This window comes from Panthera onca, chromosome D3 (assembly GCF_046562875.1).
Source record: "Panthera onca isolate mPanOnc1 chromosome D3, mPanOnc1 haplotype 2, whole genome shotgun sequence".
Classification (NCBI taxonomy): domain Eukaryota; kingdom Metazoa; phylum Chordata; class Mammalia; order Carnivora; family Felidae; genus Panthera; species Panthera onca.
This window is the reverse complement of record NC_138350.1, coordinates 7375563-7400313: the sequence shown is the minus strand read 5'-3', so window position 1 is coordinate 7400313 and position 24751 is coordinate 7375563. Positions and strand designations below refer to the sequence as shown.

The following is a 24751-nucleotide window of genomic DNA, read 5'->3' as shown; positions in this document are numbered from 1 at the left end:
CAGTCTCAAAATGGTGTGTGTGGCATGGTAATGGATGTTTATTAAGAACTCCAAAAGGTTACAAATGTTATTAAAGAAAGGGTACAGGTTTTCTTAATTGGAAAGGACAAAATGGGATGTCTGGTTGGCTCAGTCAACAGAGCATGTGACTCTCGATCTCAGGGTCATGAGTTCAAACCCTTCAAACCCCACGTTCCGCATAGAGCTTACCTTAAAAAAAAAAAAAAGGAAAGACAAAATGATGTTGATTAATTCTGCCAAAAGCTAAAGGAGAACAATTAATTCTCTGGAAAATCTTGTCGTGAAGTTGACTGTATTTACCTTAGGGCTTTAGTGGCTTTGAATCCTGCAGATTCACTTTTTCCCTGCAGGTGGCAACCTTTGTCACCAAAACTTAGTTCCTCAGCTAGGGCTGACCCTGAGGGGGGAAATAAACCCTATAACTTTATTCTTTCATTGGTTTGATCATTTCCTCAGTAAGTATTTACCGAGTACCTACTGTGTGCCAGGAACCAGGGAAACAGTAGTGGTCAAGGACACACCAGCACTGCCTTCTCAAACTTAATGGTTTGCAATAGCCCTGGAACTTACTTCAAAGAAGCTGAGAGGACCCTCCCTCCCCCCACATCCCTCCTCCAAGAAAACCTTCCATATGAATGTGCTTGGGTGTGCAAGCCCTAACTAGAGTTCTACTAAGAAACAGAATGTCCTCTGGAGCAAAAATGATGCTGTAAAGGACGTTACCTAACACCAATACTTTCTCAGGCCTTCTTGCACTTAAAGACTTTCCTAAGTCCCACCCTCCAATGAAAGGGTTGGGAGACTAAGAGGCATTGAGATAGTCACCAGTGCAGAAAGGGGTGTTGCAGTGTTGAAGTAGCTGGACGGGAGGATTTAGGAATTACAGGCCAAAGATAACAACTCTCAAAGTGTCCCCCAAATTTTTAAGCCAGACATCTCCTTTTGAAGAAAACATTATCCAGAATTTGGAATTAGACCAAAAGAGGGCGGCATAGATCTTTCCATGTTATCTGGGACATTGTTTAACAAGCCCACCCAAGGATGAATTCTCTAACAGGGGTCTGGAAACTTTTCTTATAAAGGTCTAAATAGTAAATATTTTAGGCTTTTAGGCTATATTCTCAACTATTCAACTCTGGTGTCTTAGCACTCTCATTGTACAGCAAAGGCAGCCTTAGACAATATGTAAAATGGCTATGGCTGGGTTCCAATAAAACTTTATTACAAATGTAAGCAGCAGGGCCAGATTTGGCCTTCTGGTCATATATATAAGACAAAGAATGTAACTTTTTTTGCCTAGCTATTTACTATTGGTTAAAGGCTCAGGTTTTTGTCTGGTAGAAAATTTCAAATCATTTCTAACCAGTACAAAAAAATAAACTCTGAAATGTATAGTTTCTATTACCCTGTGGAGATTAACCAGTTTTGTATCTAAGTTCCTACTTCTCAAAATGCTCTCTGAACCAGCTTTACTATATTACTGTCTCCTCTTTAACAAGTTAAATAAATTTTTGACGTTTATCCTGTATTTGAATGAGTCATGTTGTAACTTTTGACATTGTTTGTTATACTCTTGTTGTTCCCTAGCAATTATTGTTCCCTCATTATCATGGAGGGTAGCAAAGAAAGAACTTAGGAACTTCATCTTAATCTGTTGTCAAACTCAGAGAAGAGAAACCCCCTGTGGTAGGGGCAGAGTTTTTGTGTCTTTGGCAAGGAATTTTTTTAAAAGACCGTATCATTTCCCCCTGATTCCCCTTGACATGAATACGGAACAATTCTTTATATTAACAAAAAATAGACTATGGGAGGATTCATTCTATCTTACCCAACCTTTGTTGACCTCTAGGATTTCACTTCCACATTTTAGTCCTGAAATCCTGGCTCCCGCAAATCTGCTTTCTTAAAAAATGTTTTTTATTTATTTTTGAGAGAGAGAGAGAGAGCAAGCAGGGGAGGGACAGAGAGAAAAGGAGACACAGAATCTGAAGCAGTTCCGGGTTCTGAGCTTTCATCACAGAGCCCCGTGCAGGGCTCAAACTCACAGAACCACGAGATCACGACCTAAGCTGAAGTCGGCTGCTTAACCGACTGAGCCACCCAGGCACCCCTCAAATCTAGTTTTTAAAGCAAGCTCCTCAACATGGTGTTATGAACTAAATGTTGATGTCCCTCAAAATTCATATGTTAACGCCCTAATCCCCAATGTTACTGAAATTGGAAACAGGGCTTTTAAGATGTAATTAAAGTTAAATGAGGTCATAAGGATGGTGATTATGGATGAGGTCATAGGCAAGCCACAAAGAGAGGCCTCACTAGAACCCAACCATGCTGGCACGCTGATCCCAGACTTTCAGAACTGTGAGAAAATAAATGTCTGTTGTTTAAGCCACCCAGTTTATGGTATTTCGCTATGGCTGCTAAAGCTAAGATATCACCAAATGTATTCCCAGCCCAGGACATTTACACTTGTTGTTCCCCCTGCCTGGAATGTGCTTCTTCCAGAATTATGAATGATTGGCTGTTTTTCCGCAAATTTTCACTTAGGTTTCAGATGAAATGATACCTTTCAGAGTAGCCTTCTCTGCTCACCTTAATGTAGCCTCCCCACTGTAGTCATTTACCTGATCACGAGATCGTCTCTTTGCATGTCTATTGGACAATTGGCTTTTCTCTTCAGAAATGCCCTTCCTCAGGGCTCCTGGTTGGCTCAGTCAGTTGGGCGTCCGGCTTTGGCTCAGGTCATGATCCCACAGTTCATGGATTCGAGCCCTGTGTTGGGCTCTGTGCTAACAGCTCAGAGCCTGGAGCCTGCTTTGGATTCTGTGTCTCCCTCTCTCTCTGCCCCTCCCCTGCTCACTCTCTGTCTCTCAAAAATAAATAAATGTAAAAAAAAAAATTTTTTTTTAAAGAAATGCCTTTCCTCATTAAAAGATAAACTGAGTCACATTAAAAGTTTTAGAAGTTACTTGAACACAAATCCATTTGAATCAGGCAGCACCAAACCAGAAATGGTTAGGAGAGCTCCACCAACAGGAGCTAGGAGCAAGACTCCTAAGAGAAGACCAGGAAGCAAAGCAAAGCAATTACTTGATTGGCTGTACCTTAAGCGATTGCCTTATGTGAGAGAGCCCAGTTGGCTGTTTGTGCCTAGGTTTCAATTTCTTAACCTTGAGGCATTTACAGACTTAGCTTTTGGTTCACTTATATAGGCTGCTCGGGCACTAAGCCACCTCACTCTAATGGCTTCTTTGTTCAATTAATGTAACACCCCACTGGGCATTTTTCATATTTTTCTACTTTGTTATTGAGCTCTTTTTCTTTATTAATGTGAAGAAGTTCTTTATGTACTCTGGATACTAATCCTTTTTGACTTTATGCATTATAAATATCATCTCTCAGTCTATGGCTTATCTTTTTATTTAAAAATATTTTGGGGGTAGTTGGCTGGCTCAGTTGGAAGAACATGCAACTCTTGATCTTGGGGTTATGAATTCAAGCCCCATATTGGGTGTAGAGATTACTTAAATAAATAAAAAACTTAAGAGAAATATTTTAATGATGTCTTCTGTTGTGTAGAAGCTTAAAAAATGTTATCTGTGGTAAAATATGCATGACATGAAATTCCTGTTAATGGGTAAAATATGCATAACAAAATTCATGTTAATTTATGTTAACATAAAATATGTATAACATGAAATTAAGTGTACAGTGTACAGTCCAGGGGCATTAAGTACATTCACGTTGTTCTGCAACCATCACCACTGCCCGTCTTCAGAACTCTTTTCATCTTGCAAAACTGAGACTGCATCTACATGAAAAAATAACTCCCCATGCCTTCCATCCTCCAGTCCATAGCAACCACCATTCTACTTTCTGCCTCTATAAATTTGGCTACTCTGAGTACCTCATGTAAGTGGAATCATATAGTATTTGTCTTTCTGTGTGTGGCTTGTCTCATCAGCATAATGTCTTCAAAATTCATCCATGTTCGAGCCTGCATCAGAATTCCCTTCCTTTCTAAGGCTGACTAATATTTCACTGCATGGAAAGACCACATTTTGTTTATCTGTTCATCCACTGATGAATACTTGGGTTGGCCCCATCTTTTGGCTATTGTGAATAATACAGCTATGAACATGGATGTGCAGATAACTATTCAAGTCTCAGTTTTCAGTTCTTTTGGGTATATGCTCACAAGTGGAATTGCTGGATCATATGGTAATTCTATGTTTAATTTTTGAGGAACTGTCGTACTGATTTCCACAGCAGCTATACCATTTTACATTGCCACCAATAGCGCACAAGGGTTCCCAATTCTCCACATCCCTGGTAACATTTGTTACTTTCCGGTTTATTAGAATAATGATAATAATATAATAATAAAAATTATTATTATTTTATAGTAACCATCCTAATGTGTGTGAGGTGCTATCTCTGCAGTTTTGATGTTTATTTCCTTAATGATTAGTGATGTTGAGCATTTTTGCCTGTGCTTATTGACCATTTTGTATATCTTCTTTGGAGAAATGTCTGTTGAAGTCCTTTGCCCATTTTTAAATCTTTTTTTCTTTTTGTTGTTGTTGTTGTTTAGTTGTGAGAGTTCTTTATATTGTATTATATTATATTATAATCTAAAATATATATAGTATAAATAAATATTTATATAATTTAATTAATAATATATATAATATAAATATGTTTATATTATATTATATTCTGGATATTAACTCCTTGTCAGATATATTACTTGCATATATTTTCTCCCATCCCATGCTTGCCTTTTCACTCTGTTGATTACAATCTTTGATAAACATAAGTTTTAAATTTTGATTTAATCTAATTTATCTATTTTTTTCTTTTGTTGCCTGTGCTTTTGGAGTGATAGCCAAGAAATCATCGCCAAATCCAATGTCGTGAAGCTTTTCCTCCATATTTTCTTTTAAGAGTTTTAGAGTTTTAGCTCTCATGTATAGGTCTTTGATCCATTTTGAAGAAATTTTAACTTTTAACATAATCAAATTGGTCAATTTTTTTTAATTTTTAAAAATGTTATTTTTATTTATTTTGAGAGAGAGAGAACAAGCAGGGAAGGGGCAGAGAGAGGGGGAGAGAGAAATCCCAAGCAGGCTCTGCACTGCCAGCGCATAGCCTGATGTGGGGCTCAAACTCATGACCATGAGATCATGACATGAACTGAAACCAAGAGTCAGATGCTTAACTGACTGAGCCACCCAGGTGCCACTGATCAAAATTTTTCTTAACAATGTGTGTATTTTTATATATTATTGAAGTCATCATTTCCTATCTCAATATTCTATATTTTCTTCTAAAAAGCTTTAAAGATTTGCTTTTGACCCCTGGAATTTACTCTTGTATATTGTGTGAGTTAGGAGTCCAGTTTAGTTTTTTTTTAATTTTTCCAAAGGGATAACCAATGTCCTCACATCATTTAAAAATAATTTTTTTCCTGGGCACCTGGCTGACTCAGTCGGTGGAACATGCAACTCTTGATCTTGGGGTTGTGGATTTGAGTCCCACGTTGGGTTTAGAGATTGCTTAAAAATAAAATCTCTAAAAATAATAAGTACCATTGCCCCCATTAATCTGTAATATTACCTCAGCTTCCTCTCAAGTTTCCATATATGCATGAGTCTCTTCTCCTTCTTAATACCTGCCTAGCTGAGCCTTCAAAAACTCATTTCCCTTTCATATCTATCTGGTCTACTAAGATCACAGTTCTAGCTTTAAAAAATCCCCGCCTTACTCCATCCAGTTTAGTAAGCCAGTCCTTTATTTGTCTGTCACTCTTCCACTGGTTCTGTTCCGGTAGTATGACAGAAGCATATTTTTAAAAACAACCTCATCCCTCCCTGATTTCCTCAGCAAACCTGTTTCCCAGAGACAAAATCTTCTGGGTATAAGCTTCATTAACTGCCTTCTTAGCTGTTAGGTTTTCATTAGCTTTCTCTACCTCAACCCATAAAGAAACATTATCTCCTGTTTAATAGGGGCCCTGTTCTTTTTCTTTGTTTTCATTAATAAAATATACCCCCCATTCTATGGGTAGAGTTGAAGTCTGAGCTCCCTAAAGCCAAAGCCATGATCAAGGTTTATGTAATGAACAAAGCAAAGCTATTCTGGGATCTCAGTAGTGAAATGAGTCTTACCAGCATGTGACAAGCCAAATGTTAAGAAATCAGCCCCTCTGTGGGTCTTGTTCATGGCCCTGAATGAAACTCAGAACAACCTACAGAAGAACAGATTTGGGGCTATTAACTTTGTGGTGTCCACCTACACCCTGCATTTGTGCTGCCGGGAGGCTACAATCACACAAACAAGAGCTCTGCCGACCCTGTATAATTTAGCTGCCTCTGCTGTTTTAAAGTTTAGCTTAAAGCTTTGCTGAAAGACATAATACAAGAAGCAAAAACTGTCTGCCCACCAGAGCCTAAATGTTTGGAGACTAAAGTTCTGCCCTCTTTAAGGTAAGCCTTTCCTGGGACAAAAAGATTTTTTTCCAATGGCCTAATCCCTGTCCCCGCCACCTGCTGAGGTCAGAGCTGTGCTCACATGGGTTAGGTCAAGGCCTGCCCCAGCGGCCCTTGTACTCAGGCCCCTGCCAGTTAAAATCCTGCCAAACAACTGTAGCTGTCACAAACTGCCCAGGTCAAAAACCCACTTGACCCACAATTACCTTTAAGCCTAGGGCCCTGACTGCACCAGAAACCTGATCTCCATGTGCTATTTTAGCCCCCCAAGTGTCAGTCGGCATGCCCGCCTCTCAAAGTTTTCCGAAAAGAAAACTAACATGTTGGGGGTTTATGGGGTGCTAATTAATTATACCCTTCTCAGCCTTTCCAAATTCTAAACCCACTAAGAAGGAGATGTATCAATCAGGCTGCCGGGGCTCAAAAGTATCAGCTTTATAAGGCTGATTGGAGAATGTGGCTTCATTGTGCACTCAGTTCCCCCTCCGGATTACATTGGTTCACCTGATCCCGGGCTGGATTACTGCAGGCCTCCTCCAGAGGGACAGGCTCCCAAAGGTGGAGGAGGAAACACGAGTACCCCAGAGTCAGGCCACAGCAAGAAAGAAAAGAAGAGAAAGGGACTGGGCAACATGCTCAGCATCTTCTCCCAAACACACTGATCAGACCAATCACTCCTCACCCCGTGGAAGGAGCTTTTCCTTCACTAGTTTTTCTAATGAGAAGTGGGAGCTCCTCCTCCTCTATGTAAATAAGCAGAGGATAAATTCTCTTGTCACAGTTGTCTTGGGTTGAGGACTTATTCTCAGTCCAATCAATGTAGCCGTGGTACCCGGATCACATGATGTGTTTGTCAGGATTCACCGTATTGCAAGCTAAACTCAAAGTGACTTAAGCAAAACAGGGAATTAACACGAGTTCCTTTTTCAGGTAAAGCTGGATTCAGGGGTTTGCTCAATGTCCCCAGGCCTCCATTTCTTACCATCTGTAGGCTCTGCTTCTCTTTGTATTACTGCCTTTCTTCTCAGGCTAGCTCCTCCTAGGTAGTGGCGAAAATGGCCATCCGCAGCTCCATTCTTGCAGTCTCACCACCTTACAAACCCTGGTGAGAATTTCTCCTTCTTAATACTTCCAGCAAAATTCCACAGTGGAATTTCATTGATCCACCTTGGGTTACATTGCCTTCACTCTGGACGAATCACTGTGACCAAGAGAATGTAATGTTCTGATTGATGATACCTGGGCCATGCGTCCACCGCTGGTCCAGGTCCACCCCGTCTGCACGAACCAAGAGGGTGTTGGAGTGCACCTCCAAGGAAAATCAAAATACCATTATCAGAGAACGGATTCTAGGTGGGAAAAACATGACCATCGCACATAATACAAAGCAGGGTAAGTTCAATGAAAAGAACAGCCTGTGGCTAGTTCCTTCAAAGGGCTTTACAGGGCAGGCGCCAAGAGTTTCCTGGACACCTCTCCTGTTCACCCCGTCTCCACCCATTAATTTCATATGGGATGAACATGCCGCTTGCTCCCTTTCCTTAACTGTAAAATAAGTTGCTTGTTTCATGTGATCTCTAAAGTTCTTTTATTCAACAGCATTCACTAATTTGATTTATTTAGCATCTATATACATGCCAGGCACTGTTCTGGACATGTGAGTAAAAAAAAAAAATAGACGAAATCCCCTGCTTTGCTGGAACTTACATTTTAGTCCGTGGGGGAGCCAAACATTAAACAAAATAATTAAGTCCTATGTGCTATGAAGGAAACTGCAGGTGGGACTCTTGGGTCATCCCATGGTGACGTAGTCACAGCAGATGGTATAGGTAAAGCACATGGCAAGTGTTCAGTCTATGGTATCTATTATTTTCACTCTATTATTCTTTTCATCACTCTTGTTTTTTATTATTTTATTATAATTCTATTATTATTTATTACTTTATTATTACTACTGTCATATTAAAAGCATTGGGTGACCCCTTGGTGTCTCCAGCATTAAGAACCTTCCGCTTAGGGGGCACCTGGGTGGCTCAGTTGGTTGAGCGTCCGACTTCGGCTCAGGTCATGATCTCACAGCTCATGAGTTTGAGCCCCACGTCGGGCTCTGTGCTAACAGCTCAGAGCCTGGAGCCTGCTTCTGATTCTGTGTCTCCCTCTCTCTCTGCCCCTCCCCCACTCATGGTCTGTCTCTCTCTCTCTCTCTCTCTCTCTCTCTCTCTCAGAAATAAACATAAAAAAAAAGTTAAAAAAAAAAGAACCCTCAGCTTAGGATATAAGGCCCTCTGCCATAGGTCCTAAACTATTTTTTTACTAGACTTTTTTTTTACTTTATTTGTTTATTGTGAGAGGGGGGCGGGGGAAGAGAATCCTAAGCAGGCTCTGCGCTGACAGTGCAGCCCCTATGTGGGGCTCGAACTCATGAACTGCAAGATCATGACCTAAGCTGAAACCAAGAGTCAGATGCCTAACCAACTGAGCTACCCAGGCACCCCAGGTCCTAAACTATTTTTTAAATTGAGATGTAACTCACATACTATAACATTCCCCGTTTGAAGTGTACGGTTCAATGCTTTTTAGTATATTCATAAGGTTGTACAACCATCACCACTCTCTAATTCCAGAACATTTTCATTACCCCAAAAAGAAACCCCACACCCATTAATAGTCACTTCCCATTTCTCCCACACCCTAGCCTATGGCAACCACTAATCTGCTTTCTGTCTCTATGGGTTTGCTTACTCTGGATATTTCATATAAATAGAATCCTACAACATGTGGTCTTTGGGGACTGGTTTCATCATGTTTTCAAGGGTCATCCATGTTGAGGTATGTATTAGTGCTTCTCTCCTTTAATGGCTGAATGGTTACTAAACTACTTTCCTAGCCCCATTTCTCATTTTTCTTCACTCAAACCCTAAGGTTGAGCTGCACTGGATTACTTGTCCTTCTCCATACTCTGCTTTTGTTTTCTTTCTTCCTTTTTTTCTCTTTCTTTCTTTCTTTCTTCCTTATGTTTATTTTTAAGAGAGAGAGCGCCAGCAGAGGAGTGGGACGGGGAGGGGCAGAGAGAGAGGGAGACACAGAATCCAAAGCAGGCTCCAGGCTCCAAGCTGTCAGCACAGAGCCTGATGCAGGGCTTGAACCCACAAACTGTGAGATCATGATCTGAGCGAAGTCGGGTGCTCATCCAGCTGAGCCACCCAGGCGCCCCTTTTGTTTCATTTCCTGCCCCCCCTCAGACCTTTCTCTGTGCATTCACACCTCTCACAAATGTCACCTCTTCACAAAGTGCCCTGAGTGTTCTCCCTCCCCCCACAAAGGGTCCCATTTTTCCTCCCCATGCTCCTTTTTTTATTTCAACCGATGGTGCTTATTTTTTCTATATATTTACTTAACTTTAATCCTCCTACTCCACTGTGATTGCCATGAAGGCACTAACTTTTTAAAATCCCTTTCCCACAACTTCAAATGTAACAAGTGCTCATCAAATATTTGCTAACTTGCATGGCATTGGTATAACCCAGTGGTTCTAAACTGGGGACAGTTTTGTTCCCCAGGGGACATTTAGCAATATCTGGAGAGCTTTTTGGTTGCCCTAACTAGGAGGTGAGGTGTGCTACTGACATCTAGTAGATAGAGGTCAGGGTTGCTGCTAAGTAGCTTCCAATGCACAGGGTAGTCCCCTACGCACCGCCCCCCTCTCCCACTAACACACACACCAAAAAAATTATCTGGCTTAAATATCAATAGTGGCAAAGTTGAGAAACATTGCCACAAACTAATTAATGCTCCTTTTGAATAGGTTAGCAAAAAGAAGTTAGGAGAGATCAGTGTATGACTTTGGCAGAAAATCTTATTAAAGAATTTTTTTTCTTTTTTTAGGAGCTGAGGGTAACTCCAGTGCAAACCTCTTTCCTAATGCCATAGTAGGTGCCCTGGGAACACAGATGGTATTTTCACCACTTGTTTGCCTTTGAGAGTGACAACTGACCTCCCAGGAATCTTTGAAGTGCTAGGAATGTAATTCTGTTAAGGAAGAAAACTCTTAGGGATTTTTAAATCTATCAAAATGTCAAAAGTGAATAGTATTTCTGGGGGAGGGCAGAGGAAGGTGTTTTTTTAAAGTATCCTCTTCTGGGGGTGCCTGAGTGGCTTAGTCGGTCAAGCATCTGACTTTGGCTCAGGTCATGATCTTGGGGTCTGTGAGTTTGAGCCCCGCACTGGGCTCTGTTCTGATAGCTCAGAGCCTGGAACCTGTTTCAGATTCTGTGTCTCCCTCTCTCTCTGCTCCTTCCCCACTTGCGCGCGCGCTCTCTCTCTCTCTCTCTCTCTCTCAAAAATAAACAAACATTTAAAAAAATTTAAAGTATCTTCTTCTGGCTTCCCCATGATGGTGAAACTTTTCAGATCTATCTCTGGAATAAATGATTCAAGGGAACCTGAGGCCTTGTCTCCTCTCCTTTCTAAAAACTGCAAAGGAGTTTTGAGAAAGGATTCTGTTCACATTGTGCTCCAGTGAGCAACTCACTTGCAGGAAACTCATTTGCAGGAAACTCAAGGCACCCATATCATTTAACTGAACACAGCAGCCCCATCAGAGCAGAGGTTACCAGCTTCGGAGGCACTCATCTCATCCAACCGGTTCTTGTGAGTGACACGGAAATTAGATAATATATGCTCTGAAAATGAAAGGTAGGACAGTCTGAAGGAGTTTGACGAGGCAAGGAATAGGGGTTGACGTGCTATTTTAAAAAGTTTGTCCTTGGGGTAGAATTACCTGACAGCCCGGCTGGGATTTGGTAGTGGTGTGTGTGGTTGAAAGAACAACCTTTAGCACAGCTGGCATAGACATAAATGCCAAGCAGAGGATCCACAAGACTCTACCCCCTCTTCTGGACGTGCTCCAATTCCTGTGGGCCATAAAGAATAGTAAGGCGGGACTGCGTTCTTGGAATCGCCATATCTTTTATCCAGTAAATGAACTTTTATTTAGTCTGCATAGTTGACAAAATGCCCTTGCTATGTGAAGTGATTTATTCAGTCCAATTTTTATGAAAACCCTTAAGGACAGAAACATATAGAGTACTCGGCACACCGAAACACAGAAGTGTTTAATGATGACAGTAATTAGGATAATGCAACAATGTGCTTTGAGTGAATGTTTGGCAGGACTTTAGATATATTAAGAATCACTTAAAGATATATAAAAGATATATGTATATCTTTTATATATGTATATAAAGATAGATATATATAAAGATATATAAAAAAGAATCACTTAAAGAATGAAATGGGAGTCCCCAGAGTAACTGCAGTTCTGTCAAAAGTGAATCGGAAGAAGACCAACGCATCTGAGTGATATTTATGTTTTAATAAAATTAAAAATTATTCCAAATTGGATCACTTGCCTCAAATCTCAATTTTCCTTTGTAACCACCCTTCAATCATTCTTGTATTCAATGTTATTTTTTATATTATTTATGGTTTCTATTCAATTATTTCCTCTTTTATTCAACATGCAATTACAAACTCCCTACCATGTGCCAGGCTTTACATTGGATTCTAATAATACAATGGCAAATGATTCTTGCCCTTGAAATTTTAGCAAATAGAACTATTCATTCATTCTTTCATTCATTTACTGAAGTATCCACTGTGTGCACATACATTCTGGGTATACAGCAACAAAGAACATAGGACCCTGAGATAATAAAATTACATTCTAGTGAGTAGAAGGAAGAGCAAGAGCAAAGGTCCTGAAGCAGCTGTGAGCATGGCTAGAGCCCAGCTAGTGAAGGGGACATGGCACCAAATGGGATGGAGAGGTACCCAGGGCTAGATTATGTATGGTATGGTATGTAATCTGGCATGGTATGTAATCTGTACGTGCATACACACATACAAACATATTGCACATATTGGGTGAGCTAACCTTTCCATTAGATTACAAACTCGCCGTTAAATTTAGTTATTTAACCTAAAAAATTTCAGAAGAAGTGTGTTAATAGTCAAACTTTGGAGAAGGCTACTGTGCTGTTTTTATTAGGGGTGGGCTGAGAGCTTGATAGAAAAAGTAAAAGAACTGCCTTTCTTGCCAAGGGCTGTCCTTCTGAAGAGAAGAGGTAGCAGCCATAGAAGGAGAGAGGAGAGACCTCATCTTTGCAAGTCTTTGGCACTGCACCTCTTCTGGGCAACTCAAGCTAGAGGTCAGAAGACCTGCTCATACAGGTGGACCCTCAAGATAATTAAGATTTGGGGCAAAGAAGTTTGGGGCTTGGAATTTTTTTATTACCAAATTGGCAGAACCATTTGCAAAGTCTGAAACACTTCTATACAGCCATATCTACAGTGACCATTTTTGTATCAACATCACTATCTTCTCATTCAACCCCTAGTCTAATAAGGACAGTAACATCTCCCCGAATTTTCCTAAATAATATGCAAAATGGCTTTTATTTCCAGATTTCTGCCTCTTAACCCTTCCAATATATAAATTCTGGAGATGTCACTAGAGTAGTATTATGTGACCTGACTCTAGTTTCTTTTGGATTTTTCTTTTAAGGGATGGTGGCGTTATTTAAAACAATAGCCTTTAAAATACGTGGTTAAAACAGGGAGGAAACTTTCAAACAGCCCATCTGTAATTCTCAGTAAATGAATTTAGGTCCCGCGTCTGGGGAATCCTCAAACGTCCTGGATGGTAGGCAGTGAAATAAACAGAGACTACAACTCCCAGGAGACATTGTGTCCACTCCCTCTGCGCACGCTCGACCTCAAAGGCAGCCTGAGGCACGGGGCCCGAGAGGGCGTGGCTTGGGCCCGAGCCGCGAGCCGTAGGCGGGGCTATAGGCGTGGCCACGGGGGGGGGGGCGGCGCTGCCGGCGCGGGCCCGGAACACGCTAGTGGAGCGGAAGATGGCGGCGGCAGCGGTGGCTGCAGCCGGGACCCCAGTCGGGCTGAGGCGGAGGAGCCGCCGGCTCTGACCTCGCTCTGGCTCCGGTGCGCGCGGCGCAGCGTGTGCGAGGCCCCGCGCGTCGGGCAGGGGCGGCGCCGGCGGCTGTGCGCCGCCCTGAGGAGCGCTCCGGCAGCGGCGCTGCTGCGGCTGAAGAGAGAGCCGGCTCCGGGCCTCCGCGTCCTCCTGCTCCCCGGGCCCCCCGCCTCCTCGGGGGGGCGGCGGCGGCGATGTTCTCGGTCCTCTCGTACGGGCGGCTGGTGGCCCGCGCCGTCCTCGGCGGCCTCTCGCAGACCGACCCCAGGGCCGGTGGCGGCGGCGGCGGTGACTACGGGCTGGTGACGGCCGGCTGCGGCTTCGGCAAAGACTTCCGTAAGGGCCTTCTCAAGAAGGGCGCGTGCTACGGGGACGACGCGTGCTTCGTGGCCCGGCACCGCTCGGCAGACGTGCTCGGTGAGTCCCCGGCTCGGGTCCCCCCGTCTCAGCCCCGGATCCGCCTCCTGGGGACTTCCCTGCTCCGGGCTTTCCCCAGTTCTCCGGGCGGTGAGAGGAGCCCGAGAGCCAGTAGTAGCTGCAGGGAGGGAGCGCTTACTATGTGCCAGGCGCGATGCCAAGCGCTCCAAGGTGCGTTTTCCGTTGGAACAACCCCCATTTTAGAGATGAGGAAACTGAGCCGCAGAGCGGTCGAGCTCTGGGCTCAAGGTCACCCAGCCTGAGATGTGACCAGTTTGTCCGAGTCCAGAACCGCACTGTTAGTCACTTGGCTCTGCTAGTCCCGACGACCTCGTCCCTTCCCCCGGAGACACCTGCAGACTCCTAACCTCGCTCTTGTTCCCTCCCTGCGTCCTCCCTCTGCGTGCCCCGGAGATCTCTGATTCTTCGCGTACTCCTGACGCCGCAGCCTGTCCCCGGGCTGCGGGATCCAGAGCGGACTGTCGCGAGCCCCAGACAGCCCGGCCGCATTCTTTGACCGCCTCGATGGTGACCAGATCTCCATCCTTTTCGGAGTCTCGCAGGCGGTGGCGCTGGCGCTGGCCTGGTGAAAAAACACTCGCAGTACCTTCTCCCAAACTGATCTTGCCCGCTTGAGGTCACTTGGGGTGGAAGAGAATCTCCTTGACCCAAAATAGAATGGTCGAACCTTCTTCAAACTGCAGCCAAGAAAGCCTTGAGAAATTGGTTCAAGCCTTTTCAGGCCACAGGTGCTTCCGAAGGGCCTGTTCCAGTTACACCTTTGGGGACGGGAGACTAGCGTGAGAATTTACAGAAAGAGCTAGATATAATTCCCAAGCAATCAGAAAGTTTGTCATAACGTACGTCTTTGGAGACAATGTGTATGCTATAGAGTCGTATGCCATTGAATCTCCTTTAATGAGTAAAGCACTTCCTTTGAAATTGAAGGACATGCTGTCATTGAATTGGGTTCAAATGTCACTTTGGTTTCACTTCCCAGGTGAGATTGAGTTTTTGATTACTTTAAATTTCATATGCTGGGGCAGAGTTTGGCGTGGGAACAAATGGTCCTGTAACTTTTTATGACAATAATTATTTTTTAATTTGATCTCAGAATAACTGCTCATTATCTTTGTTTCTACTGCATGCAGTGTTTGTGAACGTGGTATAGAAAGGTTGTTCTCATTTTAATTTATGAATGACCCCATTACCTGGGTAGAAAAAATCGTTTAGTGTTTAGGCAACACTCTTGATGTTAACTGTAAGAGGGTGGGAGAGGATTCCTTAGGTGAAGGAGCTTGTAGATATCCTACAGCTCCACTTTGAAGTCGGCTTGACCCTGATTCCGTGTATTTTTTTTAAAGGGCTGTCAGGAGCTGTCTTTTTCCATTACATTTAGAAGCTTCATTTAATGAGCTTGTGACCTGTGCTGCTTTTTCAAATTGCACTCATAGTGCAACAGGATAGGTGACAATGAGCCACTGAGGTTCCCCCTTGTAAATCTATGTAGTGGCTTTTGTGAAATATTTGCAATTTGATTGATGATTTGGGGACATTTTAATGAGCCAAATCCCTGTACTTAAGCTTGATTTAAAATTTTTGAAAGGGGCACCTGGGTGTCTCAGTCAGTTGAGTGTCTGACTTCGGCTCAGATCACGATCTCGCAGTATGTGGGTTCAAGCCCCGCGTTGGGCTCTGTGCTGACAGCTCAGAGCCTGGAGCCTGTTTCGGATTCTGTGTCTCCCTCTCTCTCTGCTCCTCCCCCACTCATGCCCTGTCTCTCTCTCTCTGTGTGTGTGTGTGTGTGTGTGTGTGTGTGTGTCTCTGTCAAAAATAAACAAACATTAAAAAAAAATTTTTTTTTTGAAGGCTACTTTCTTAATGAAGTGGGGGTATTTCTAAGGATGGGGGAATTTTGGTCAAACCCATTTTGAAAGATAAACCTATCATCTTGGCAGGAACCCTGCCTAATTTGGTGCTGAGCCTTGCCAGGCTGGCTCTGTGATCTGTGATTTTGGGCAAGAGCCTCTCGACTCATTTTCCTCATCTAAACTAGAGGATGGACTACCACTAGAGAGTGGACTACGTGACCCTTAGGGACTTCTGACCATCAGATCATATTTTCTTTTTGTTTTGAAAAGACGGCACCCTTTGCTATTTTGCATCTGAAGTAACGGGCATTACTTCCTATCTTATTCACATGGGTACCTTCAGTGTATTTCTTCTGTTTTATGTTTGGTGCTAAAGCAGTGGTTCTTAACTATCCTTGTTTCACAGTCTCAGGATTTTTGAGTGCCCAAGGGCTCTCTCTCCAGAAAAATGTGCATGGAGGCAAAATTTTGTACAGGCATTCAAGGACTTCACTAACCCCATGAAGTCCATCTGTGTACGACCTAGAGGTGCATGCACGGGGACCAGATTAGGAACTGCAGCTCTGTACCCCTTCCAAAAGGGAGGCTGCCAGGCATAACCAAACACGTGTTGCTTATGTCACCTAGGGGTGGTCTTTGGCCATTTTTGACAAAGAGCCATTTTAAGAGAGAGAGAGACTGAGTGTGTGTGTGTTTGGCGTACAAATCAGGGAAGACAGGTTCTCTTGGACTGTCCTGTTTTGGAGGAGCTCTTCCAGAGAGCCATCTTGGGAGCCACCGGAAACAACTGAGTTGGCCTCCTTTCTTTGGCTTCCACTTTGTGTGATGGTTACTTCTACTTTATTGACACCATCCCCTCACAGGCAGCTCTGGTTATCTCTGGCTGTGAGAGAGGCCAAGCATCTCAGCACATCTTTAGTAGTGCTTTTTCTCTAGAAGTTGGAGTTCTAAACTGAAATGTGTTAAAAGACTGTTGAATGATGTTATGTTGAACCTCAGTGCTTCAAACCTTCTAGTTCTACAGCTAATTCATTTTCTTTGGGTTGACACCATTTGTTGCTAAGTATATGTGCACCTCACTGTGGTCATTTAGAACTCCTTGACTGTTTGGAATAAAAGCTGTTTGTTTCTTTTTGTATTAGAAAGAGAAAACTGTTGTTTTTCTTTAATTTAGAATTGATCTGTTCTATTAGTCATGCAGTGACTAAAAGTACCTGGTGCATTACAACATTTTGTAGAGTCCCCACTGGATTTCGTTTAGGAAAAACCGACTATGGTGGGTGTGGTGAGACACAGGAACCACTCCTATCCCTTGGAAAATTGGCAAAGGTGCTTTCTCTTTATTAGGTCCAACAGGAGGAAACCAGTACCAGCAGGGGCTATACGTGCACTTTTCTTTTTTCTTCTTCCTTGTGGCTAATCCTGAGTTCTTTCATTACTCTATGTGGCATGGATGCCTAAGTACACAAAAATATGAGAGCTGCCTAGTGTGTAACTGCTAGGCCTCCCACAGCCCTAAGCTACTTAACAATAGAATCCAAGACTGTTGAGAGTTGTAAGACTTAGAAACCTTGGAGACCAGTGAGAAGATGGACGCCTACAGAGGGTCAAATGATTTTGCTTAGGTTACTCCACTAGTTAATAGCAGCACTAGGACTAGCACCCAGACCCCCCATTCCTGTCCTCTTTCCGTTGCATCACTAGTTAGATTTTCTTGAAAAGATAGGTGAATTCAAAACCAGTCTGTCTTTAGGTACCGTTTGTCCTTTTAATGCTTTTCTGCTTAAGGGTGTGTGTGTGTGTGTATTTACAACTTCTGCATTCACACTATGACTCATAATTAAAATGCAACAAAAACTCCTCTGCATACTAAAGCACAGTTAACTGAAACCACTTCTTTACAAATGGCAGCATGGTCTCTGCCATCTAAAATCTGACCTCTGAAAATTGAGTATTTGTAATGTAATTCTTAAAAAACTGCAGGATATTTATTTAAGCTAGACTTAACTTGAAACCTTAAAGAGAAATGAAAAAAATGTCATATTCTAGCCTGTAGGTATGATTTTGATCGTGGCCAGGATTTCTGAAGTGTTTTTGTAAGTAATGGCAGTCTTAAAAGTAGTTGTCTTTAAGGTGTAAGGATTATGTGAACAATATAAACATTAAAAGTGTATTTAGGAAGTGAATACACTAGGTAGAATTTTATGTTTTCCAACAGTCATGATAATTTTAATGTATTTGGTTGAACTTCTGTACCCAAAAGTGAGTTATCCTTTTAATAGCAAAGTAGTCACCCTGGGAGAGTGTGTATGTATGCTAATTTAAGCCTTTGAAGAAGACCTCTTTGAAACTTGCCTCAGCTAAAATTTACGCTGTATCAGGAAACTAGTGTTATTACTATATAGTCATAATTTTCTGAAAGCCAAATTTTAGCCTGATCTACATCTTGACAGCAGACATGACCTTGGTTGAATTTTTAAAAATTGAGGTATAGAATTCATCTGCCATAACATTTGCCTTTTATAATTAAAAAATTTGGGGGTTACCTGGGTGGCTCAGTCAGTTAAGTATCCCACTCTTGGTTTTGGCTCAGGTTATGATCTCATGGTTTTTTGGGGTCGAGCCCCACATCAGGCTCTGTGCTGGCAGCTCGGAGCCTGCTTGGGATTCTCTCTCTCTCTCTCTCTCTCTCTCTCTCTCTCTCTCTCTGCCCCTCCCCTGCACATGCTGTCTCTGTCTCTCAAAAATAAAGAAATAAAACTTAAAAAAAATTAGTACATTTAGTACTAAATTTAGTATTTAGTACATTCACAAGATTGTTCAGCTGCCACCACTGACTAGTTCCAGAACATGTTCATCCCGACACAAAAAAAAACCCCTGTGCATTAGCAGTCACTCCCCGTCTCCCCTCCCTCAACCCCTGGCAACAGAAAGTAGATTCTGACAATAGATTTGCCTATTCTGGACATCTCATATAAGTGGAATCATACAAAATGTGGCCTTTTGTATCTAGCTTTTTTCACTTAGTATATTTTCAAAAATCTGCTCACATTATAGTTTGTATCAGTGCTTCATTCCTTTTAATGGCTGAATAATATTCTGTTATATGGAAGGACCCCGCATTTGTTTATCCATTCATCTATTAATGGACATTGGGTTGTTTCTACTTTTTAGCTGTTGTGAATAGTGCTGTTGTGACACATTCATGTACAGGCTTTTGTATGAACGTATATTTTTTTTTCATTCTCTTGGGTATATATCTAGAAATGGAATTATTGGGTCTTATTATAACTATAACTTTATGAGGAATATAGTTGTTTTTTATATAATTATTTTTACATACTTATAATTATCCAAGGGAAATTTTTTTTAAAAGGTAAAAATCAAATGTAAGTTCTAAGATTAATCAGTACTTTAAATATGCCTGATTTCATAATCTATGTACTTTCAAGAGAAAATTGTGGAATATTAAGGAAATATGAGAGTTGTGGGTTTAGTAAAAGAGCCTTCTAGGACCCATAGAAGCAACAGGGCTTAAGAAGTCACTGGCCAAAAAAGGAAAGAAAGAAAAAAAAGGCCATGCATTTGACTAGTTGCTGTCTGATTTTTCTGAGTGTTCTTTCATTGTGTAATAAATAAGATTACAGGGTTGCTGGGTAGAGGAATTTTGCTGTTTGTTTTTTAAACCCTTTCTCCCTGATATTTTTCTCATTTTGTTATACAGATATATTGTACTTTTCTTAAGATTCTTGGGGCGCCTGGGTGGCGCAGTCGGTTAAGCGTCCGACTTCAGCCAGGTCACGATCTCGCGGTCTGTGAGTTCGAGCCCCGCATCAGGCTCTGGGCTGATGGCTCGGAGCCTGGAGCCTGTTTCCGATTCTGTGTCTCCCTCTCTCTCTGCCCCTCCCCCGTTCATGCTCTGTCTCTCTCTGTCCCAAAAAAAAAAAAAATAAATAAAAAACGTTGAAAAAAAAATTTAAAAAAAAAAAAGATTCTTATAAGGCACATTATTTTTAAAGTCATGTCCTCATTTGTTTTACTGTCAGAACTACTTTTCCTTTGTTCAGTCTTTAATCTAGAGATTTCTCAAGCTTAGTTTTAAATTTTCCTAACTCTCAGCTTCTCTCTCAATGTGTTAATCTTTTTAAAGGATTCTAGATGAATCTTTTTTATAGAGCAAGTAACTGAGTTTTGAAAGCATGACTGTTTATACTTTTTAGAAAATACATTTTTTTTTAAAGGTTTTAAATTGTAGCAGAAGGTAAGATGCATATGTTAGTTAGCTGGTTGTGGTGGGGTTTTTTCGGAGGGTGGAGGAGAAGGGGCTGGATCTAAGGAGGCTGTTCCCTGAACTTTAGCACTGCTTTATGAAACTGGGCAATACATAACCTGAATAGTAGCAACAGTATCCAAATGGAGTTTGTACTCATGTGTGACTCACGAAGCATTATATCCGGGCCACAGTATTTGACCTACAACCATGTCCTTTGAGTAAATGCTGATGTCAAGTTCAGGCTGAATGTCAAATGCATTTTATGTAAGTCCCGTGCCTTTTAGAGAGGCCTTACTTGGGGCTTTAGGTTCAGAATTTTCAGGAAAATGCTTTAGGAAAGTAAGTTAACAGTTTTTTCTTTCTAAAGAAATTTGACTTTTTAGGGGCACCTGGGTGGCTCAGTTGGTTAAGCATCTGACTTCGGCTCAGGTCAGGATCTCACACTCTGTGGGTTCTAGCCCCACCTTGGGCTCTGCCCTGACAGTGCAGAGTCTGCTTAGGATTCTCAGTCTCTCAGTCTCTCTCTGTCTCTCTCTCTCTCTCTCTCTCTCTGCCCCTCCCCTGCTCGTGCTCTCTCAAAAATAAGTAAATAAACATTTTTTTTAATTTGAAAAAAAAGAAATTAGACTTTTCAAACCAGAAGTTCTAGTTAGCTGAAAAACAGTGTGCGTTGTGAGTTTGCCTTTCAAAATTAGTGTTAACTTTTGATCTCATTTTAAGAAGTGATGCCCTGGATCCTAATTTTTGTCATTAGTAATAAAATTTAGTGATCTATTTGTTTGGGAGTTGTCAAATATTTTAAAAATCTGGTATTTTTCTATTTCCTTGAGAGCTAAGTCATTTGTTTCCTATTATTAAACAATACACACAATTGACAGAATTGCATCATAAATCAAGACTTTTTGCAAAAGCTGACTCATTGCAGAGGGCATTAGGCTGATAACATACTTAATCATTTAAACTTGAGTTGGCAAGTGGCACAGATCTTACAATTTAGTTTAAAATTTTGAAGAAGAAAAGATGTTCAGTTCTTTTGAATAAGATCCCAAACAGGATTTTGGATGGATTGTGGGGTGGGGTACAAAGCTTTTCCTTGAAGAGTGAAAACACTTCACTCAGTTTTTCCTAAGCATTTATTCAGTATCTTGACACAATATATGATTCATCAGTGCTTTATATGTAGTGCTTTAGATTTTACAGTGCATTTTTGTGTTTAACATTATTTAATCTTTTAACTAGAATAGCTGTTCTTATCTCCATTTAATCTGCATCTGTTTCCTCATCTGTGAAGTTGACTCCTCAATAAGGTCGTTAACAGCTGGTATCATAGCTGGGACTTGGGCCTAAGTTTCCTGCTTGGTTATCTGGTGCTTTTAAATAAATGCTTTTGTTTTGTGCTTTAAAAAGTAACCCATGTTCAGAAAAGCACAGTATAAAACACCTGTACATCATAATTCAGCTGTAGTCAGTGTGGCTTCCTCTAGCTTTTGTGTATGTACAACAATATATATATTATTAAATAAAATTGAGTTAACAGTAATGTTATTTTTTGTAATGTAAATTGAGCATATTTCCTTACATAATTGCATCACATTTTACTGCGTGCATAGTCCATAATTCATTTAACCAGTCATCTATTTTTCATTATTTAGATTATTGCCAGTTTTCTTTCATTTTTTAAAAGATTTTATTTATTAAGTTTTATTTATGTAAGTAATCTCTACACCCAATGTGAGGCTCAAACTCACACCCCAAAATCAAGAATGGCATGCTCTACTGACTGAGCCAGCCAGATGCCCCAATTGCCAATTTTCTGTTTTGAGTAACATTAGAATGAATGAATATCTGCATCTGAATATTTCCTTAGAATAAATTCCTTGAAGAGTTCTTGTGTCAAAGGCTACAAACAGTTGCAAGGCCTCTGATATGAATTTTAGCATAGGTCCCTTCAAAAAGGTTATAGTAATTTATCCTTTTCCAGTTGTTATGAAATTGCTCTCATTAGTAAGCTTATTATTGATCTTGAGTCTGTCACATTTAATTAACAATTTATAAATTTACCAGGTTCTTAAACAGTTGTTTTGTGGTGAATAAGTTTGGTGAATAGTTCTAGAATTGATTGAATTGTTGGTATGAATCCCACAGGCTACAAAATGACTGCAAAAACTTTGCCAGAGACTACAAAAGTGACTTACTACAAAGAATGCTTTCTGTTGAAAGACCCAGTACTATTTTGACTCAGGCCAATTCTAACACATTTTTGTACCGATTTTTCTTTTACTCATTAACAGACTATTTTGAAAAGAAAAGGAATTTCTTTTTGCGAGTCTGTGTGCCACTATGACTGTACATTTTGATCTTTCAAGGATGCTACCCAGCAAGTTTTTTGATTTATCAGAATTTGTCCATGCTGTCATTTGATGTCTATGAAAAAGATTAGCTGTGCTGAATGAAGCAAACAAAAAGTGCTTCTGTTTTCACATCAATGTTTGGATAGCAGTTTAGGATGAGAAAATAGAGGTGAGCTATTTGCATAAGAGCTAGAAAACTGTTCCTGGTCTTTAAGTCAACCACTAATTGGTAATATGGTCATTAATGTTTCTATGAAATGAGGAACTCTAAACAAAGATGTCTTATGCATACATTGTTTTTAAAAATTCACTTAGTTCTTGAGCATCAACTTTGATCTTATTGCTTTTCTTATTCATGTATGCTAAAGTCACTCAACAGTTAGTGGTCTTTGGATAACAAAGTGTGTTTTGTGAATACATTCCATGTATACATATAAATTTCTTTACAGATCAGATGAATTCAGTGAAGTAAATTAATACTAATCGATAACCCTCTTTTATTCTTTTTTTTTTTTTCTTCTTTTATCAGAGTTTCAAATTGAAAAATGGTTGGCCTGACATTTTGTTAGGCTTAATTAGACTTTTGTCAGGTAGTAACACTTAAAGAAGAAACATTTCCAACATTTTTAAGTGGTTAAAACTAAAGTAAAAGGACATGGGGCAGTATTCTTACCCTCTGAATCATTATTGCAACGTCTCTGAAAACATACATGTGATGGTGTAATAAAGAAGAAAGGAAAATTTGGGAAGGTTAAAATGGAGCCTTTGCTTCAAAACTAGCTCATGCAATAAATGTAATGTATGTGAAAAAGAAAGCATAGCTGTATGTTAACCTTTATTTTATAGTTTCTAAATCAGGTTCCCTTTTCTTGCAGTGTGATTTAGAATCCCAGAATCTTAGTTCTTAAAGGAACTCGAGAGAATTTGTCCTTCCTGTCGCTTATTTCACAGATAAGAAAAGTAAAGCTTAGACAAGTGATTTGGCCAGTTTCCTACAGCAGGTTAGTGGCAAAGAAAGCTGGGAGTGGTGTTCTCTCCTGACTCCCTTTTAGGATTCTTTCCATCAAACTTTCTTATAATGGTCTGTGACGGGAGCATCCTGTAGCTAGCACAACACCTTGTACAACTCTACGATAAAATATTGGGTACGTTCTCTTTTTGGAGTTCTCAGATGAAAGTTTGTATACCAGAGTGTTGGTATTGTAACTTTTCAGTACAGTCACCTGAATTCATTGTTTACAGGTTGCTTCCTTGGTGGAGAAGACCAAGAACAAAACAGACTTCAGCCTGGAAGTTTCATAGTGGGGCAGGGAAGGCCACAGGAACAGGATAAAGAATACACATCAGGTGTTATGGAAGCCTGGAGTCAGGCCTCGAGAGATGGGTTTTCAGTAAATGGAGGCAAATGAGAAAAATGGTGAAGCTCTCCAGATTGAGGGATCAGCAGAGACACTGGAGATTCTCTGAACTACAGCTGTTTTGTGGCTAAAGAGTAATTTGGGCCAGCTGGGTGGGTTTGGGAGGGTGGTTGAGAATTGTTAGAAAATAGGTTGAGACCAAACTGTGGAAGGTCACAATTGCTGTGTTAAGTAATTGGGTGTTTCATTTTTGTTGTTGTTAGGAGGCTATAGAAAATGTTTTCACTTTTGTTTTGAGTTTGGTTTGGTCATTTTTGAAGAGGTACCACATTCAAATGGTACAAAATTCAAAAGATACTATAAATTTAAAAAGGTGCAGAGTAAAATGTCTCTCTTGGTTCTTCTAGCTGCAAAGTTCCTCTCCCAGAAGGAACTAATGTTACCGGTTTCTTATGTATCCTTCTAGAGAATGTTTTTACATATACAAGTAAAAAAGTGTATATACATATGGAAGGTATTTGACTAGAAGAATAACATGGACATAGTAAGCTTGTAAAAAGCAAAAAAGAAAGAAACGAAAATGATACAGAGAGTGTAATGGGAGAACAGGAAGCAAAAGACCAGTTAGGAAGCTACTGAAATAGTGTGTTAGAAAAGGCTTTAACTAGGGCAGTGGAAAGTAGTTGGGCTTCAGACTCATTGCAGACATAGAACCAATAGTCCTTAGTGATAATTGGACAAAGAGGATGAAAGAGAAAAGAGGAATTGAAGTTGATTTTGAGGTTTTGCATCTGGAAGCTTCCTTAAGGTTTCTAGCCTACAAGTGTGGGTGGGTTGGGCTGCAAGAGAAGGAAATGCAAGAGAAGGATCAAATTTGGGAATGGGAAACAGGGAATTGCTTGTTGGGAGAGGCATTTCAGAGGCGGAATCATCTGGCTCATAGAATGTTTAAGTCCAGCTGGCCTTAACTAAGTTCTG

General features: G+C 40.9%; 1 protein-coding gene across 2 annotated transcripts in view; it reads left to right on the top strand.

Moving 5' to 3' along the window:
* Window positions 1–13419: 13419 nt before the first annotated feature.
* The window catches only part of PPTC7 (protein phosphatase targeting COQ7), a 37599-nt gene continuing 26267 nt past the window's right edge, over window positions 13420–24751 (top strand). Inside the window, exon 1 of one of the 2 annotated variants that reach the window (XR_009604079.3) lies at window positions 13420–13920. Coding sequence is in view for 1 of the 2 variants with exons in the window: in XM_060612264.3 (XP_060468247.1) it covers window positions 13698–13920 (223 nt within the window). In the remaining variant the exon portion in view is untranslated. The remainder of the gene's footprint in view (window positions 13921–24751) is intronic. The other variant, XM_060612264.3, reaches the window with a different exon arrangement.